This window comes from Hakea prostrata, chromosome 5 (genome assembly GCF_041222555.1).
Source record: "Hakea prostrata isolate BN-2017 chromosome 5, UWA_Hpros_2, whole genome shotgun sequence".
Taxonomy (NCBI): Eukaryota; Viridiplantae; Streptophyta; class Magnoliopsida; order Proteales; family Proteaceae; genus Hakea; species Hakea prostrata.
The window spans coordinates 15,027,475-15,047,983 of NC_142604.1; the positions used below are offsets into that span (position 1 = coordinate 15,027,475).

General features: G+C 35.7%; 1 protein-coding gene across 2 annotated transcripts in view; it reads right to left on the reverse strand.

Annotated features, from left to right (window-relative positions):
- The window catches only part of LOC149015372 (translation initiation factor 3 (IF-3) family protein), a 32,812-nt gene extending 12,812 nt beyond the window's left edge, over nt 1-20,000 (reverse strand). For both annotated transcript variants that reach the window (XM_089157085.1, XM_089157084.1), the window contains exons 1-3: nt 19,391-20,000; nt 19,212-19,302; nt 15,516-15,583 (exon numbers count right to left, since the gene is read on the reverse strand). In XM_089157085.1, coding sequence (XP_089013211.1) covers nt 15,516-15,583; nt 19,212-19,302; nt 19,391-19,600 — 369 coding nt within the window. In that variant the 5' untranslated portion in view covers nt 19,601-20,000. The remainder of the gene's footprint in view (nt 1-15,515; nt 15,584-19,211; nt 19,303-19,390) is intronic.
- Between the last annotated feature and the right edge of the window lie 509 nt (nt 20,001-20,509).

The following is a 20,509-nucleotide window of genomic DNA, read 5'->3' on the forward strand; positions in this document are numbered from 1 at the left end:
CATCAAATCTGAAATTGATTCCCTATAAAAGATTTAATTTGGCTACTGTTTTGATCAATCAAATATAGTACTACATTACATTGTTAATTTGTTATAAGTTATAACTTATAATTTATAAACAAGTAAACAACCAAATCACTAACCAAATTTTTTATTTCCACAAACAAGTTTACTACCTCAACCCAAAGTACCATTACAAGAATGATATGGGGCTTAATGTAAGGTTGATGAATGCGGTGCAAGACGTGGTGGACAAGCTAGTGCCAAATCCCATCATGAAGGGGACAATTAATGGAGCGAAAACTTCTTCGATTGTTTCTTCAACTTGCATTAATGCAATGTGTATATACAGTAGTAAAAGTACAATAATTGAACAATTGGTGTACAAATCAGGGAGTTCAGGGATGCCTCTAGGAGTTTTGGAAAGCCTTCTACAGTTGCAACTAAGCAAAAAAATGATCTTGGTAAAATAGTCCCATACTATAACTCTATAAGTGATAACTGATATGTTATATAAGTATTAAGATTTACTTGCCTAACGCATTTTTATATTTGGTTTCGCAGCTAATTGGTGGGTGCTATATGGAACTAGTTCGCCAAATCTCAGGGACATAGCAATAAAAGTAGTCTCACATACTTGCTCATCCTCTAGTTGCGAGAGGAATTGGAGCACCTTCTCGCTCATCCATAGTAAGGTACAGAACAAATTGGGGAGTAAGAGGCTCGAGGACTTCATGTATGCGCATTACAACATGAGATTGAGAGTAGGGCACATACAAGATGCTATAGATGACGAAAATCGGGAACTAATTGAGTTGACTGATAAAGGATGAGGAAGATGATGTCATACATCAGTGGGTTAGGGATTGAGGTGGCCTAGTGTTGGATGGGCCATGAAGGCAACCGGATCCTACCATTGCTACTGCAATAGGCCCAGATGTTGTGGCTGACCACATGGCTTCTGATGAGGGTCAGGCTATTGTAGCAGCATCAAAAGGACCAAGTGTAACATTTGTGGAGCCACCTGGTCGACTTGAAACAATTGCGGTAATGTCTAGTAGTGGGAGTTCAGATGATGCCGATGATACCGGAGGGCCAAGTGGCAATCAGGGTCAACAAACGGAGTCACCTCCACTAGGTCTGAGTCATCCGACAGATGCAAGCCACAGTTCCCCTATCTCTCGGATTTATACTAGTAGGAAGAGCAAATTAAACCAGGGGCAAATGAATGATGATGCAAGCATGCAGGATCTTGAATTGAACATGGGAAGCATGAGCCTTGATAATGGTCACAGTGGTTCATAACAACAAAGTTTGGCCAGTTGGCAATCATCAGGGTACCTATACGGAGATCACAACACCGGGTCAGATTACACTGGGTATTCTTCTTATGGAGATCATGCTATTCCTCAAGACCATGCACCTGGAGAGTACACATGGGAATGAAGGTGGGTTGTTGACTGACTAGTTTAGAAACCCCTACCCATATATTCAATAACACGAACAACAAGAGCAGTAATGGCTCTTTCACCCACCCACGATTGACGGTTACCCCAGAGTGCTATTCCTCCTTGGTATTCTGACATGGAGACATATCGGTTCCATATTAAACCGACATGTGACATACTACAGTGATGACTTGACCTGGGAATCATATGTAGCCACCGTTCATAATCAGTTGATACAGAATGCTGAGTGATACTCTTGCTGTCATGTAGTCTTGTAATCTTGTTACTCTTGTACTATTGTGATTGTGAACTTGTGAATTATGATTTATGTCTTACTAAAAGTCTAAAGCTTCTTATGGTTGTAAAATTTTGAAGACATTTAAGTTCTTTGATAGTTTGATGTGTAATGTATTTGATACTTGATAGTTGATAATTTGAATTACTTGATATCTCTACATGTTATCTAACCTTGCATTTCACAGCATTTCGATCTTACACATAGGATCGACTTAGAAGACTTAGGGTTATTTTCTCACAAATCTAAGGCCACCAGTGTGTACAAAAGGCCTTAAATAGGGTAAATACCAAGTTTCAGCCCAACCAGGGCCCTGATACCCACCGAAATGGGCCACCAAGTTTACGACTTTACGTCATAAATTTTGTATATTTTGACCGAGATGGTGAGATCTCAATTTTTTAGTGGCAAGATCTCGCATAGAGCGAGATCTCCCACCATAGAGGCAGCAAGGCACTCCCATACAAGAAAAGGAAGAAAAGCAGGGGCAATGAAGAAAAAGTCAAACAAAAGAGAACGACAGTATGGAGTCTTCATACCAAACGAGAGAGAAGGGGAAGAAGAGTACTTACCATGAGATAGAAGAAGAGAATAATCCCGCCGGGTGAGAGAGGGAGGATGTTTTGCACAAGAGAAGGGCTCAATTTTCATTAATTCAATGTGAGTGTGCCTACAATGCTTTATTAAGAAAAGATCAAACTCAAAACCCTAAAGCAATATCCCAAACCTAGATGACTGATGACTCACTATTAATGGTCTAACACTTAGGGTCAAAAACTGGAAACCCCGGAGTACACTTAAAGTGAAAATAACCCATGCACTAATTACAACCCATAGATCGACCTAAAAACCAATAATAACAATCTAGTCCATGGATTCTTAATATCAGCAATCCAGTCAATATATTCTTGATTTTTACAAGTCTGAAATGCCCAAATAAAGTTAAAATGAACCAAACTAGACATAGATTAAACCAATAAAACTGCCAATGGGTGGTGCTCTTCCTCTAACCAATGGACTCCAAATATCATGAAGCCTTTACACTTGTCCTCGCCCAGACCCACATAGGTGCTACCATTGGCAGATATATACACCAGCATTGCAAATAGACCTGAAACTATTGCCTAGGAATGATGTCTTTGTCAAATAGTTTTGGGACTATAAAGTCCAAATTGTTGGCTGAAGTTTTGTGCAATGTAAATCAAATTTTAGGCAAGAGGTTTTCAGACAATGATTGATATAAATTAGTTACAGATACACAGGTCAGCCAGAAATACATTCAACAGCTTCACTATATTCTCCTCTTGGTCAGTCAAGTAAAAAAATGTGTAACAGAGATGAGGATGTTAAGGTGGATGAGTGGCAGAACTAGGGAAGAAAAAGTAAGGAATGCATGGGCTAGAGATTATCTGGGAGTTCCACAAATCAATCACAAGTCCTAGGAATCTAGGTGGTGTGGCCATGTCTAGATAGTATGTGTTAGGGTTATCCTAATATAATATGTCAGTTTGGATTAATTACTAGAGTTAATAATTGATGGGGGTCTCAACACATTTGACCGATGCACTATCATTAGGTTTAAGATGGGCCAAACCGGTCCAATTGGACTAGGGTTTGGTATTGCTATTATAATTAGTTATGTTGGGGTCCCTCCAATTACTTAAGTCTTTTTGTTCTCTTCTCTCTCCACAAGAAAGAGGTACGGTAAGAAAGACAAGGAGATTGGAGAAGGCTTCGTCACTCTATAGGTTTTGGCATTCAAGATTTGGATTAATCTTCTTCAACATACGTTTGGTGTAAGGTATGTCCAATGCTCTCTAAATATCATATCGTATTAGAAAGGTTCCAATTTTGTTTAAAAAGAGGAAATTTTCCTTCTCTTAAAATGTCATTAACTTTTTCTTCAAACATGGCTTTAATGTAATGATTATTACATTGGCTTAAAAAAATATATTTAAGAAGCTAGGTAGAACATGGAACAAGAAAGTAAAGAAAGAAGGGGGGGATTCGGTTCGGTTGAAGAAAAGACAAAAAGGAAAGGGGGAAAAGGGAAGGGGGGAAAGGGGGAAAATAGGGATAAAAAGAAAAAGATAAATATATATAAAAAAAAAAATAATATATATATATATATATATATATATTTTATATATATATATACACACACACACACACAAACACACATTGTTTAATTACCAGATTAGTACCGTACATGTTGTTTCCACATGATTTTGTGTGAAGATCGTTTGTACAAGGTAATGTGTTCCTAAGGTTTTTGGGCATTCCAGACTCAATGGAAGTTGTTCCATTCATTATAATATAAATAATTAATGGTATTTTTATCTCTTATGAAAAGAAAAAGAAAGAGGAAAAAGTAGGAGAGATTTTTATTTATTTATTTTTAAAAAAGAAAAAAAGTGGTAAATGTGCCGCACAAGACTCTTGGGAAACCCAACCAAAAAAATAAAATGTTTTTTAAATCTGTTTTTGTGTCATTGTATTATTTCATATCATAATTAAATAAGTTAATCTTTTAGATTTTAATATTTTATATGTTTGAAAAATCTTTTTTATATAACTGTTAGTCTATTATGATTGTATATTAACACCTTAGCTGATTGTGTTTTATATTAATATATTGTGCATATTTTCATACTCCGACTGCAAATTATAGACAGAGATAATAAGAGGAGAAATATAATCCACCAAAGTGATATCACTCCACTTTCTTATTCGCTGCCATAGTAGTCAAAGTTTGGTGACATTTGCCCAAAGGCGATGTCATCTAAGTAGTATATGCACTCAAGTGGGAATGAATAATAATTTAAAGAATTTTATTTACCCAAAGGTAATGAGATTTTCGAGAATTATTGTTGTATTCATTTTTTAAAATGTGGGTTAATACATTAAGATATTTTGGGAAGCATAATCTAGAGGTTTCTTATCACCTAAAGGTGAAAGGAATTTTCAAAGTCATTGATATCCTGCTATATTTGCAAGATTACATGTGAGGCTTTATATATTTTAACCCAAAGGCTGAAATGTTGCTTGGTCAGTTCATGTTGGCTAAGGTTTTATGTCTTTAGCATATTTGGTATAATGTGTTTTTTCATACATGTACATATGAGGGTGACATATTATTCTTATTTCAAAAGATTATAATACAATTGTTTGAATATCTTTGTTGTGCTCTCATTTATGTTGCTCATTTGAACATTTATTCACCCCTAAGATATCTACTCAGAGGAAAACTATATAAGATGGATAGATGAACTAAATGCTACATTAGGATTGCTTGACTATGATGTGGCTCTTAAAGAGCCAGCCTACTGACCTTACCGCTGCAAGTACACATAAGGAGAAGCTAAAGCATAAAGAATGGGTGGCAGCCAACAAGAAAAGTTTAATAATAATGAGAAAGTCCATCCCTGAGTCCATGCATGACAGTGTGGAGATGACGGACACTACAATAGAATATCTTGCAAAGATAAAAGCAGTATTTGAATTATCACAAAAATGTGAGAAAATAGAACTGATGTCCAAGCCGATTCATCTACATTTGATGGTACGGGAAGTGTTAGAGAATATCTTCTAGAGATTGTCTTTTACAACAAATAAATTGAAGGATATTGGGACAACGATCGATGATGAATTTCTAATTCATCTTGCTATCAAATCTCTTCCAGAATCATACACTACACTTAGAACTTCACTCAATGCAGACAAAGGAAAACACCATGAAAGACATCATTCCCATATGTGCTCAAGAAAAAATAGACAATAAAAGGACAATAATCGAGACTATAAATCTAATTGAAGACAACAAAACATTTGCTAGTGGATTTCACAAGAACAAACAAAGATTATTTCAAGAAAAACAATGTATCATCCATATAACAAGGAAAAGAAGAACCATGGTGATATTAGGTGTTACTGGTGTGATCAAATATTGCATTTTTAAAAAGAATATAAAGCACGTAAATCTTGGTTGGAAAAGAAAGACGCTAAGAATGGGAAGAAAGAGTAATCTAGGAGATAATGCCTATTTCCTTTAGTAGTTTTTATATATCTTAAGGATTGAATTTTTTCACTCATCTTATTGTTATTTGGCAGTTTAATTGATCTTATGTTTTGGTCTTAATCGATTTATGCTTATTTAATGAGAAAACTCGGTGAGAGCTAATAAAAACATATATATGGATGTTTTGATGCATGCATGCATTTAATTGTGCTTCGTTGTTTTGGAAATGGTGATTTTACAATTATCTATATGTGGTTTTTAGCCATAATTGACGGATTGGTTATTAACCATGGCCTTAGGCCTAAATGTATGTTTGGCTCTTGAATGTGACGGTGTTTAATGCAACCCATGAAAATATGACAATATTCAGGGTATGACGAAGGATTTACGGGGAATAATGTTGCTTACGTGATCACAATTGTTGGATATTTCTTGTTTATCTCATTTCAATTTAGTTAGTAAGTAAACTTCTGTTGTATGATGAGACATATATTATACTATTGTCCGACATTGGTGAACTTGTTAACTAGATCAACGATTAATGACATATTTTGTGATTGAGATTCCATGGCCACATCAATTTATCGTAATAGAGTAATTAATCTAGCCCAAGTGGGAGATTGTTAGGGTTATCGTGGCTTGGATTAATTACTAGAGTTAAAACTCGGAGATTTAGCATCATTGCCAAATTGTCATGGCCGGTGATGGTAAAAGATCGAGGATCCCTTGTCATCAAAAAATTTGGGAGGCTGTTCAGGGTGGGCAGAGGGGGCAAGTGTGCTTTTCAACAGCATCTTACTGTGGGATACTTGGAAAGTATATGATTTCATTAATCAATTTTGTAAAAAATTGCATAAAGGATGCAAATAATTTGGCCATGATGGGGGTCTCAACACATCGGGCCAATGCACTGCCATTAGGTTTGAGATGAGACAAACCAATCCATTGTAGAAGTGGACTAGGCTTTGGGATTGCTATTATAAATAACTATGATGGGGTCTTTCCAAGAAAGAGGCGGTAAGAAAGATGAAGAGATTGGAGAAGACTCCGTCACTCTATAGGTTTTGTCATTAAGGATTTGGATTAATATTCTTCAACATACGTTTGGTGTAAGGTATGTCCAATGCTCTCTAAGTATTATACTAGGATAACCCTAACAATAAGTGTCATGACTGAGAAAAGTATTAATTGTTTTGGCAAATGTTAAATGTCATGGTTGTTATATGACCATGCTATCACTTTAGAATATTTTTTTTGTAAACAATTAGTGTCATGATTGTGATATAACCATAAGAAAAGTATTAATAGTTTTAGTAAACGTTAAATGTCATGGTTGTGATATGACCATGTGGTCACTTCAGATTTTTCTTTTCTGTAATAGAAAAATGAGTGATTTATTCTTTTTTCATTATTATTTCAAACAGTTTTATAGAATGAAGTTGGTATAGAAATATTTTTAAAAATTTATTTTGTGACAAAGAAATGCTTTTGTAAACTGTTTTTGCTATAAAATTGTTTCAAAAAATGTGTCTTTCGCTCCAATGAAATCCTTAATTTCTTAGTTGTTATATATAATTTGAAACAAAAAATTATATGTGCATAGTTGTTTTGAAAAGAATCCCAACATATATAACTGCAAATAGAATTTTTATATTGATATTTTGTGATCTAATATATATAATTATTGCAGCAAATTGATTGTGTTCACCCAGAGGTGTCATCATCAAAGTGTAATAATGTACATAATTTAAGGGATTATGATGACTTAGAAGTACCTTAACCCAAAGGTAATGGCACATTCGAAGTCGAATGTCCCGCGGTAATTACAAATCGTAAGGGGACTAGTGCATTCTTAACCCAAAGGTTGAAATGTAGTAATAGTCGGTAATTCTTACTAGTTTGATGGTAATTTACCTTCCTTGGCATTGTATATTTTTTGTCATTATTATTAAATGCATGCCAAAAATTGAAGTTTTGATAATCTGTATGTGTCGTTTACGGTATCATCAAAGATGTCTTCTGTTTTCTCCAACATCCCAAAACTCATTGGAGATAATTTCAAAAGGCGGGAAGAGGATTTGGTAGTCTACTTGTGTTTAAGAGAATGTGAAATATGCCTCACAGACCCTAAGCTTGTTGAAACTGAAAATCCCACTATAGCACAGAAAAATGAACTGAACATTTGGAATAAGGGAAATAAAAAGACATTAACAATAATGAAGTCAGCTATCCCCGAAAGTACTAGGAACAGTGTAGGGCAAAAGGATACTGCTAAAGAATATTTAGAGGCCATCAAAACCAAGTTTGACTCTTCCAAGAAAGGTCAATTGAAAGATTTGATATATACTCTCACCACTACCAAGTTCACTGGGGATGGTAATGTTAGAAATCATATTCTAGGTTTGATATCTCTGGACAATCAGATAAAGGGCCTAGGAATAAATTTTGATGATGAATTTCGTGTGAACATCATCTTGGATTCTCTCCCTCAACTTTATAATCATATAGAGTCTACCTACAATGTCATGTTCGATCACAAATGGAGCTTGGATCAAATAGTTACTATAGTAACTCAAGAGCAGAATAACCTTAATAGGAACAAAGTAGAGATTGCCAATCTTGTCTACAAGAAGGATCTTTCCACTAAGACCAACAAGAAGTTTTTCAACCCAAAGGGGAAGGATTTCAAGAAAGGGAGCAAATTACAAAAAAAGAATAATGAGTTCACCTGTCACTGGTTTACTTGGGACCCTATTCAAAACATAAACAGCAATCTTAAGTGCCTCACCCCATAACAACTCTAGTAAAACAGAGTTGTTCATCATGGATTTGACAATGTCCTTCAGAGTTCTATTTCTCCTTTCTGCAACATCATTTTGTTGAGGAAAACCTGGCATTAAATACTAACGAATTATTTCATGTTCTTGTAGAGAAAGGGAAAAGGGTCCTAGTTGTTGTTCAATGTCTCCACTCCTTCCATAATACTATCCACCTCTATCAGATCTAACAGCTTTAATTTTCCTCGAGGGGAAGAGTTCTACTTCAGCCTTGAAAATTTTAAAGGAGTCCAAAGCACTAGACTTTTCAAAAAGAAGGTAAATATACTCATATCTCAATCAATCATTTATAAAAGTCAAGAAATAATGTTTGCCATTTAGAGTGGGTACAGGAAAAGGACCACAAATATCAGTATGAATCAAACCCAACATTGTAGTGCTACAAGTGGCATCTTTCCTTCTACTAATGATCATCTTGCCCTTGGTGCAATCAATACAGGCTTCTAATTCATTTGTATCAAAAATGTCTATTATCCCTTATTTCACTAGTCTATCAATCCTCTTCTTCAAAATATGGCCTAACCTTCAATGTCAAAGAATTGTTGAATTCCCATTATCTAACATCCTCTTGATTCCAACATTCATCACCCAAGATTATTTGCAATCAAGTCTATAAATATTATCTATTATACAGCCGAAACCATAAACTACTAAATCTTTGAAAAGAGAAAATCCACTGCCATTAAAATTGATAGAAAAACCGTCTTGAGCCAATTTGGCAACAGAAATAAGATTCCTTCTCATGGTGGGAATGCAAACTACATTTTTCAATACGATAAATTTTGCAGAATTTAAAAGTCTCTCAATATCTCAAATGGCTTCTACTGCTACTCGCTCTCCATTTTCGACAAACACGTTCACTTCATCTTTGCTAGATACTCGCCTTTTTAGCAACCCTTGCAAAGAATGAGTGACGTGAATTGAAGAATCAGAATCCAACCACCATGAATTTACGAGCACATCTATTAAGCAAGATTCAAAAACAGACTAGTGAAAAATTCATACCATATTTTCCCTTCTCTAGATAAGCCTTCCTCTTGAAACAATCCTTCTTGAGATGACTCGGTTTCTTACACCAGTGAAGTAGTGAACTCATTATCCTTTTTATGTAGTTTGCTCCCTTAAAATCCTTCCCTTTCTTAAAATCCTTTCCCTTTGGGTTGAAAAACTTCTTGTTGGTCTTGGTGGAAAGATCCTTCTTGTAGACAAGATTGGCAATTTCTACTTTGTTCCTATTAAGGTTATTCTGTTCTTGAGTTACTATAGTAACCACTAACCACTTGATCCAAGCTCCATTTGTGATCGAACATGACATTATAGGTGGACTCGACATGATTATAAAGTTGAGGGAAAGAATCCAAGATGATGTTCACAAGAAATTCATCATCAAAATTTATTCCTAGGCCCTTTATCCGATTGTCCAGAGATATCAAACCTAGAATATGATCTCTAACATTATCATCCCCAGTGAACTTGGTAGTGGTGAGAGTATATATCAAATCTTTCAACTGAGCTTTCTTGGAAGAGTCAAACTTGGCTCTAATGGCCTCTAAATATTCTTTAGCAGTATCCTTTTGCCCTACACTGTTCCTAGTACTTTCGGGGATAGCTGACTTCATTATTGCTAATGTCTTTTTATTCACCTTATTCCAAATGTTCAGTTCATTTTTCTTTGCTATAGTGGGATTTTCAGTTTCAACAAGCTTAGGGTCTGCGAGGCATATATCACATTCTCTTAAACACAAGTAGACTACCAAATCCTCTTCCCGCCTTTTGAAATTATCTCCAATGAGTTTTGGGATGTTGGAGAAAACAGAAGATATCTTTGATGATACCGTAAACGACACATACAAATTATCAAAACTTCAATCTTAGGCATGCATTTAATAATAATGACAAAAAATATACAATGCCAAGGAAGAGAAATTACCATCAAGCTAGTAAGAATTACCGACTATTACTACATTTCAACCTTTGGGTTAAGAATGCACTAGTCCCCTTACGATTTGTAATTACCGCGGGACATTCGACTTCAAATGTGTCATTACCTTTGGGTTAAGGTACTTCTAAGTCATCATAATCCCTTAAATTATGTACATTATTACACTTTGATGATGACACCTTTGGGTGAACACAATCAATTTGCTGCAATAATTATATACATTAGATCACAAAATATCAATAGAAAAATCCTATTTGCAGTTATATATGTTGGGATTCTTTTCAAAACAACTATGCACATATAATTTTTTTGTTTCAAATTATATATAACAACTAAGAAATTAAGGATTTCATTGGAGCGAAAGACATATTTTAGAAACATTTTTATAACAAAAACAGTTTACAAAAGCATTTCTTTGTCACAAAATAAATTTTTAAAAATATTTCTAGACCAACTTCATTCTATAAAACTTTTTGAAATAATAATGAAAAAAGAATAAAGCACTCATTTTTCTACTACAAAAAGAAAAGAAAAATATAAAGTGACCACATGATCATATCACAACCATGACATTTAACGTTTACCAAAACTATTAATACTTTTCTCATGGTCATATCACAATCATGACATTCATTGTTTACAAAAACAAACAAAAAAAATTCTAAAGTGACAACATAGTCATATCACAACCATGACATTTAACATTTGCCAAAACAATTAATACTTTTCTCAGTCATATCACAATTATGACACTTATTGTTTACAAAAAACAGAAATCATGTGCAACAATTAGGAAGATGCCTTGGGATGCCCAATTAGGAAGATCTATGTTCAATAGATGCCTACATCCATGAGAAAATAACTCCTACATCCATGTCCAACAGATGCCTCTGCATGCCCGGTTAGGAAGATCTATCTGATTATGATTGAAGGAGCCAAAATAACTAAGAGAACGCCTAAAATAACCATTGGGGAAGTTGTGACAAATGACATGCTGAACCATTCCCTAAGTATGATCTCTAAATAGAGCCGATTGGAGGGCAAGGATTTATGTAGCTGACTGCATTTAGGTGAAATTTCCCGATCTGTTGGGGTGTGCTCGTTTTCCATTACCTTTTTATTTTCTATTACCATTTGAATACTTGCTTCTTCTTTTTTTACATGACTTGATAAATGGAATGGGTTTTCACTTTTCAGTCTTCTAGTTCTGGGAGATTAGTAGACATGAATATAGATCCGCTATGCTGAATTCTGGGAACATAACCAAAGCATTGATTGCTTAACTTTAATGGACTATTGATAGTGTTAACATAAGGGGTTGTTGGACTTAAATGACAAACCCTATCAAACCACAATCACACTTGTAAAAATCAAGAATATATTGACTGGATTGCTGATAATAAGAATCCAGGGACTAGATTGACTGACTAATAAGTTGTTCAATAAGATTATAAGGACAAGGAAAACAGTTAAATAAATGGAGAAGCATTGCGGTATCAATTTACAAAAATAAAGTGGATATTCAAAGCTGCAATATCTATAGAGGCATAAAATGGATGGGTCCAATAACGAAATTATGGGAGAACCGGAGAGCATAATGAAATTCATTGGAGACCTAAATATATAATAATAATAATAAAAATAACCACTATTACAAAGAATCAATTCTATTTTATGTCAAGAAGATCTACAACGGAGGCTATTTATCTTATCAAGAGACGTATGAAACAATGTAAGAAGGATCTTCATATGTTTTTATTGACCTAGAAAAAGCCTATAATAGAGTTCCTAGAGATTGAATATGCCAAGTATTAGAGAAGACAAGTGTTTCAAGTAAATATGTGGACCTAGTTAAGGATAGGTATGATGGTTGATTATAAGTATAAGAACGGTGGGGACCCAAGGCCTTGAATTCTGATTGCAATTGGGTTACATCAACGATCAGCCTTAAGCCCTTATTTATTTTCACTTATCATGGATGTTTAGTCAATACATTGAAGATGAGACACAAGCATGGATTAATGCCAAGTTAGGGATATGGAGATCAAATTTGGAGTCAAAAAAGAGAGTTTAAATTAAGTAAAATTAAGACGGAAAATCTAGTGTCTAACTTGAGCACAATTGAATAGATAATGAGGTGGTAAAACTTGATGAAAACAAGATTCCACAAAGTAATTATTGTAGGTACCTTAGATCAATTATTAATAAAGAAGGTGATACAGAGGATCCCAAAGAATTACAATAGGATGCATAAAGTGGCGAGGTGTATGGGGTTTTGTGTGATCAATGCATTCCTTTAAACTCAAACAAAGCTTCTATAGGACCATCTATGACCAGATACACTACATGTTGCAAAGTGTAGGGCTGTAAAGAAGCATCACATAGATAAACTCAGTACAGCCGAAATGAGTAGCCTCGAACTGATCTGATAGGAAGGCAAGGATCCATGTATCTGACACCATTTAGTTGGGATACGGCTTGTGTTGTTCTAGTGATACTAAGAATCAGAATGTCAATTAACTTAATTTCCTTATATTGATTTGATGCCAATACCACAAACTAAACCCTATTTGGAAGAGATGATGGTAGCACATATGGCCACTAAACCCCCATTAATTCATAGTGAACGTGGACCTAAATGTCCTGCAAATGTACCGTACTTCAGCACTCAGCCAAATCTGAAAAGAAATTAACTAGTCCCTGAATGCATTAATGAAGAATGACATGTGTGCTTACTGCTTAGTGCTCTATATGGACCCACTGATCCGACACGATTCCCAAACCTTATAATGACTAGGAACGAGCTCACAATTTAATCAAGGACTAAAAACCCCGAGATTAATGGTCAGGGAGCTGATGTGGCTGAACACTAGCCCCCCATACAGAATTTTATCCAGATTAATTCCCCATAAACCCAACCTACAACTGCACTTCTTAATATCTTCCCAGGTCCTAAGTAACACATCGGATAAAAACATTAGCCTTGAGTCTGAAACACTAATAAATTGATCATGTTAATGACCTAAGGTGTTAGAGCCAAGATGATAATCATAACCAATTAGAGAACCACATTATAAATTTAGAATTACCATACCAGGTGAGTAGACCCAACATGCTTGTGTGCACCTTTATTTCTATAAATAGTTGAATGCAAATGTGATGTTTCTTTTTGTTGGATGAATATGCAATTGTGATGTTAGTGATAATGTGATATGACACATGCTTCCTATATCCTACAACAGTGAAAATTCATCTGCTTATTCCTTGACATGAGTTGTAATCGAGAAAACAGCCTACATCAATATTTGAAACACATTAACAGATCTAAGTGAACATAATCTGAATTAACAACTGTAACAATATTTGATAACATGTATGTAACTGTCAATGTGAGTTCGGTATTTTTTTAGATATGCCATTCATACACCATGGTGAATTCCTCACACTGGTAGAGATGCAGGTATATTATATTTATTCATTGAGGTAGCGTAGTTCATTCCACTATACCATTGAGATAAATAAGTACAGGACAAGGACAAGGACATATTGATCTGAGATTGAGATATAAAGCATCAAAACCCTTTTTTTAGAAGGTTCAATTCTTATTAGTTATTACGTAATGGTAACCTTTAAAGTGTTAATAGTATATAGTTGAGATCATCTAACAACAACAACAACAATAATGAGCCTTGTCGGCTACATGGATTCTTGCCTTCCAATCAGTTCTTATGAAGTCATGCTAGATACAAGCCTAGGTTTATGCATATCCTTTATAGTTGAGATCATCAAAACCCTTTTTATTTTAATGGTTCAATTCTTATTATGTAATTGTATCTCTTGAAGTGTTAATAGCCGGAGTGGCATCCTAGACCAGGGTTGGATATTTCAACCACTGATATAGATAGTGAGTCCGGAGTCAGTGATACTATGGGATAAAGGCTAATGAATTAAGGTATACATTAAACGGTCAGTTCAAGTGACTGAAATTTCAGATGGCTAATATTTTGCTGCTAATAAGTACAGTTGGACCGATCTAGATTCCATCAGATGCCTGTAGTTGTAATTTCCTCTTTTGTTTAGCTTTTTATGCTTCCACCATGATAATAATTTTGGACTGTAAGGACAAGATTAAGGGAATAGTTTGCCTGCCACATGTCCCAAAAAGGTTTTGGTGTTATGGGCCTCGATTGGCCCTACTAACTAGGGGTGTGACACTCCCACTATTAACCCTGACTATATTTCTTCAAGTTGAATCCTCAGTTTTGGCCTATTCAAGATTTTGAATTGGCCAGTTCATAACGGATCCTGGTTAATTCACCATATTTGGTCCACTTTCAATCTAAGGCTACATCATGGACTTTGTCATCATCTAACCATGAGCTAACATAGTCCAATCCAACATGGTTACATGTGAAAATAATGCTCTGAGACTTCTTTGAACCAGCCAACTTTGTTTAAAGAAAACTGACCACTAATTCAACAAAAGGGAAAACCCCAAATTTTAGTGAGTCATACAGTTAAAGACAAATTTGGCACCTGCCATATCCAAAAGAAATTCCTCCTCTATCAATGTCACTTTGACAAACTCCCAGTCCAACTAACACAAAAACGGGTGAGGCAGCTACAAAGGCACTGTGCGTCAAGATATTCTAGGTTTTAGTTGTTGAACATTAATAAAACATCAACACTTAATCCCAACAAGGAAACAGGATCCTTAGAAATGTATTTATCCAACAAAAAAACTCCAAGCATAAGAAAAACACAATGCAAAGAAAAAGTATGAGGAATGGTCAAAAAGAGGTTAGACACAATGATGAAGTACGGTGATTGTGAGGTGGCCATTTAACAGAAGGCTTCTAAAAATGTTCCATGCCTTTTTTGCGTATTTTGACTCAGTTAATACAAGTCATTCCATCACCCCTCCTCCGCCAATGATTTGTAGCAAGTGAAAAGATTTATAACCATATAACTTTACCTCAACTAGATCAAGCTTGAGCTTCTTCGCACGTTCTAGAGCCTCATGCCGCGAGACAATTGCATGCCCTAGAAATACATATAAACATTAATTAGAATGTGTTGTGGTCAGCAGTAACTGTCTACTGCAATAAACTGACATCACCATAACCATTTTCCAATTTTTGTTTTTCCTATATTCTATCACTAACTTCTTCACAATCCAAAAGGCTAACCAAAATTGAAAATAAATAAAGACAATCACAAAAGAGTCACAGGTGTAAATACAAATACAATAACTAAAAATATCCATTTGGACCAAAACAATTGAATTACACCATCTAGAAGAACTTTTTGGTTTTTACACTAATAAAAAAAGAGAAAATTACACGGCACCAACTATTTTTGGAGTGAAACTAGTGACCACCCACTATTATCTCCAAAATTACATGGCACTCACTTGAAAAATTACAAGTTATCCACAGTTAAATTTTGTTGTTAAATAGCTGATAAATTATCTAAATGCCCTTACCCTTATTTAAATCATTTAAAATTAAAAATTCAAATTACCCAAATGCCCTCTAGGCAGTGAAATTACAAATTACCCCCACTTACCCAAACCCCCCTTAGATGGGTGAAGGGATTCCTACACGTTGCCGACAACCTCCCTTCACCCATCTTCTAACTACACGTTGCCAGCAACCGCCTACCGCCAAGGCTTTTCAATATTCCAAGTCTGAGTAATCTTTCCACACAAGAAGAAAACCCCTTATCGTCTCTCTCTTTTGCTTCTCTCTCTTTGACAACGCAACACCCGAATCTCAGAAAGAGCTTGAGGATCCGAAAGCAATGGCCTTCCTGCTACGTCTACTCCACCTCCATCTTCCTCATCATCATCCTCCTCCTTCACTTAGCAAAGTTACACCAAAAGCAACTGCAAAGGCAGATCTCCTTTCTACAGGACAGTTTCATCTTCTCCCTTCCTCAAAATCTCAATCAGCTGAAGAGTTGCACCGCTTAGCGGATCTCTCCGTTGTTCAAATTAGGAGCTGATCATCCCCTCCGCGAACTCATGATTCATCAAATCCACCTCCAACACCCCTATTTGCAACTCACGATTATCCGACGAACCAACGGTTGGATTTGCGCCGATACCAAGAAAGATGTGAACCCCAAAAACAAAGGCAATTCCGATTGCTGTGACTACATGAAAGTCCCTCTCCTCCTTCCAATCTCCACGTTCTTCTCTAACTCAATACTCTCTCTCCTACCATCAAATTTTTATTTTTTAACCTCATAATAGGATCAATAATCAAGTTTTTCTAGGTCTGCCACCTCCAAAATTGCATGATAATGGTGAGGTAGGGTGGTGGCGGCAGCGGCGGAATTGGTGGGTGGTTTCCAGCAAGGTATAGGTAGAAGATGTGCCTTAAGGGTTGAGTATGGGAGGGTATTAAATTGGGGCATTATTGTCATTTTCCGCCCATAGAGCATTTGGGTAATTTGAAATTCAAATTTTAAATGACTTAGATAAGGATAAGGGTAGGTAATTTTACCTAATATTTAAGAGCAAAATTTAATTGTGGGTAACTTGTAATTTTTCAAGAGGATGCCATGTAATTTTGGAGATACTAGTGGGTGGTCACTAGTTTCACCCCAAAAGTAGTGGGTGCCGTGTAATTTTCTCTAGAGAAAACAATTGGTAGCTGCAAGGATGGCTTGTCACAATCCCCTAATAGTCTTAGAGATCATTTCAAGATGATACGAGGAACCCAACTCCTTCTTTGAACATTCACACCCAGATTCTCTCCGATTGTAAACATTTTAACCTCTCAAAAAAGATAAAATTACAAATTAAGGAGAAGACGCAGACATCAGCCAATAGCTATCATGGCATGTAGACAACCCTAGGTACTAGAGGAAGTGAAAAATCAAGGCTCTTCCAGCAGACCTTGATAACGATGTTTCAGCCGGACTCTTTAGCCTTAAAATCAAATTGAACTAAAAAAATTCATTCAATACACAAAAGCCAACCAAAATTTTACAAAACCAAATAAATTTAACTTAACCATTGGTATTTAGGAATAGAAATTTTGCATAAAGTATGAAACCAACATTGTAATCCCAAAACCTAGCGACCACAAATAATACAACAGAAATCAGTACATGATGAGAATAAGTCACCTCATGACAAGAAAAAAAGCTCAGCAAACCAACTCAATAATGTCACAATGGCAGTATCTTAAATCCATTATTATATTAGTGGACAAGAGAAAGCTGACCGGTTGCGTAGCCATTGCACCAGTGTGGGGTCCATGATAGCATATTCAGGGGATATCAACATATATGGGGTTTTTATTTCGCATATTGATGGTAATTTTGCGCACCTCCGTATCTAGGCATAGGATCCACATGACCAAGAAGTGCTCTTCTCCCCTAAATTTATATATGAATGTTTACAAATGCACCAGGACCTAGTTATTGTTATGGGGTAGTTCTCCCATATAAACTTGGATTTACAAGATGTAGTTTTGTCTGAAGAGTAATCAAGGACCTCTTTCAAAGAAGAGAAAGTAAAAAGTAAAGGAAGAAGAGAAACAGTGGAAATAGCATCAATACTTATTTTAATTTCTCAAAAGTTAAAAAACAACAAGATGATTGGAACTAAGAATTGGCTAAGCCAACCCCAAATAAAAGCATAGTAAGCTAGACTATAGAAGAACAAAAAAGGTGAAATGTTATGTCTAAAATGTTTATATATAAATAAGTGCCACCTGAAACATGAGTAATCCAGAAAAAATGCAGTTCAAGTTCCCATGTTTTCTACTCTGCATCACTAGACATTGAATGGAACTGAGCCAAATTACAATTCTAGTTTTCCATAATTTAGAGTTTATGCTACAAATAGTGATGAACAAAAAGAAGCATGATACAACAAATTTACAATAATGGAGCCCAAAAGCAACTCCAGTCTTTGAAAATTCAAGGTATCAATTCCATACTTTTGAACTCTCAATCTTGTTCTAGAGTTACAGACACAAGTAAATACTTCCGATATTTTAAGCTTGTTACAGACACAAGTAAATATTGTTGATAGCACATGAAAAAATAGCCTACAAAAGTGAGCACATGTGAACTCTAAAATCCAAAGAGTGAACTTCAAGTTACAGATCAATTGAGTTTCCTACTGAAGGTCCAAGCAGAAAATAATAACAGAAAAATTATGTATAACACTCTGCGAAACTCTTTGAATACGTCATTGACAAACCTAACAAACTATAGAATAAAGCACAATGCTTGAAGGGGTGAACCCCGTGTCGAAGGCTTCCGCACAAGCAGAGTCCACGGGGGGAGATGAATTATGATAACACTTCATCTATTTGTACATATAGAATAAAGCATAATGCTCCACCATGCCAAAAGGAGCCAGGTGAATTATGATAACACTTCATTTATCTTGCACACAGAAGATTGATGACATCAGCAAATCAAACCACAACCTTTCAGCCTCTCTATGCTTATTGATAGATGAAACTTCACTCCACTTGCCAACCTCTAGACTATTGTGTATACTTTTTTGTTCTTTTCTAAAGAAACGTCTGAGAGATAACAATGTAGTCATAAAAAGTTAACACAGGCATGAATTTGCAAACATGATTCAACAATAACATGGAAAATAATTCAATCCGGATAAACCAGGATAATTGTTTTAATTAACCTTCATCCACGACGAGCCTAATAAATTTTGATGTAATCTGTTCATTAATCCTTGGCCCCTTAGGCCCTCTTGCTTCCACCTTCGGTTTTGCCTGAAATACCATTCATCATATTAAGGTAATGAATCCCCAATAACAGATAAGAGACGATGTGGAATTGTGCCCCGAAATCAAAGAATACCTGGACAGGGGCCGCGAAAAAACGAACAGTGTCGTACACCTCACTTGATCTATGCCGGAAAAAGGGATTAGTTTTCCTGGAAACTTGGGTAATGTTCCTTCCGGATATAGAGTTTACCAATTTAATGTCGGGAACCTGAAAGTAAGATCTCCGCAATCGAGAGGATAAGCTATTGAGCTTGGAATATCTAATCCGACACCAAAAAGCCATCTTTCTTTTTAACTATAGAACCAAGTCCGTCCAATATAGATTCTATGTTCAAAGAGAACACACGAAAAGCAAACAAATTCGCATCGAACTCTTCCTCTTAATGGACTTCAGGAATCAGGACTCCACGAGATATGAGTAGGAGATAGAGACCCAAGGGGATACGATGAGAACATAAACCCTAGTCCAACGCTCCAACACCGGTTTACCGGGAAGAAGAGGAGGAAGATAAAACCTAACCCGTCAAGCGAATCGTTCTGAGAAACTGAAGCTCAGTGTTAACTGTTAAACACCAGCATTGCCCGCAGCTGAATTTGGTTTCGATTCCCCTGCGAGTCACGCTGTGTTTGTTTCAGAAGAACTACAAAGTAGAAAGAAAATAAAGGGGGCCAAAACAAGAGGGTAATTCTTTTTTCTTTTTTCTTTTTTCGTTTTTCGTTTTAGGTAAATTAAAAGGAAAAAAAAAAAGGGTTAGTTCACGAGTATGGCGGTTGAGATAAAGGGTGATTATACTTTCAAGATGGATTCTTCTACGGCTCTACCCAGAATATTTTAATGCGCAGAATGGTTCAGCCAGCCATCGGATGATTTTGCAACAGATTGTGGCCGTTGATGGAAATTGGAGTAGTTAAGCGAACAAACTGCCCGGTTAACTAAACAAACCGTCCAGACTGCTGGACCGGACAAACCAACCCATATGTTTTTCAAAAGATTTTGAAAATGCCAAAATGCTGGGCTCGAACGAAATGCGACACATTGTCTTTTCTACCATAATTTAAGAAAAAGAAGAAGCTCTAAGGGCATGTTTGGTTATTTGAATCTGGAGATTTGAAATCTCCAGATTCATAAATGGAAAATTTATACCCGTTTGGTTACTAATTCTTACTGTGAATCAGTAGGGCCTGTTTGGTT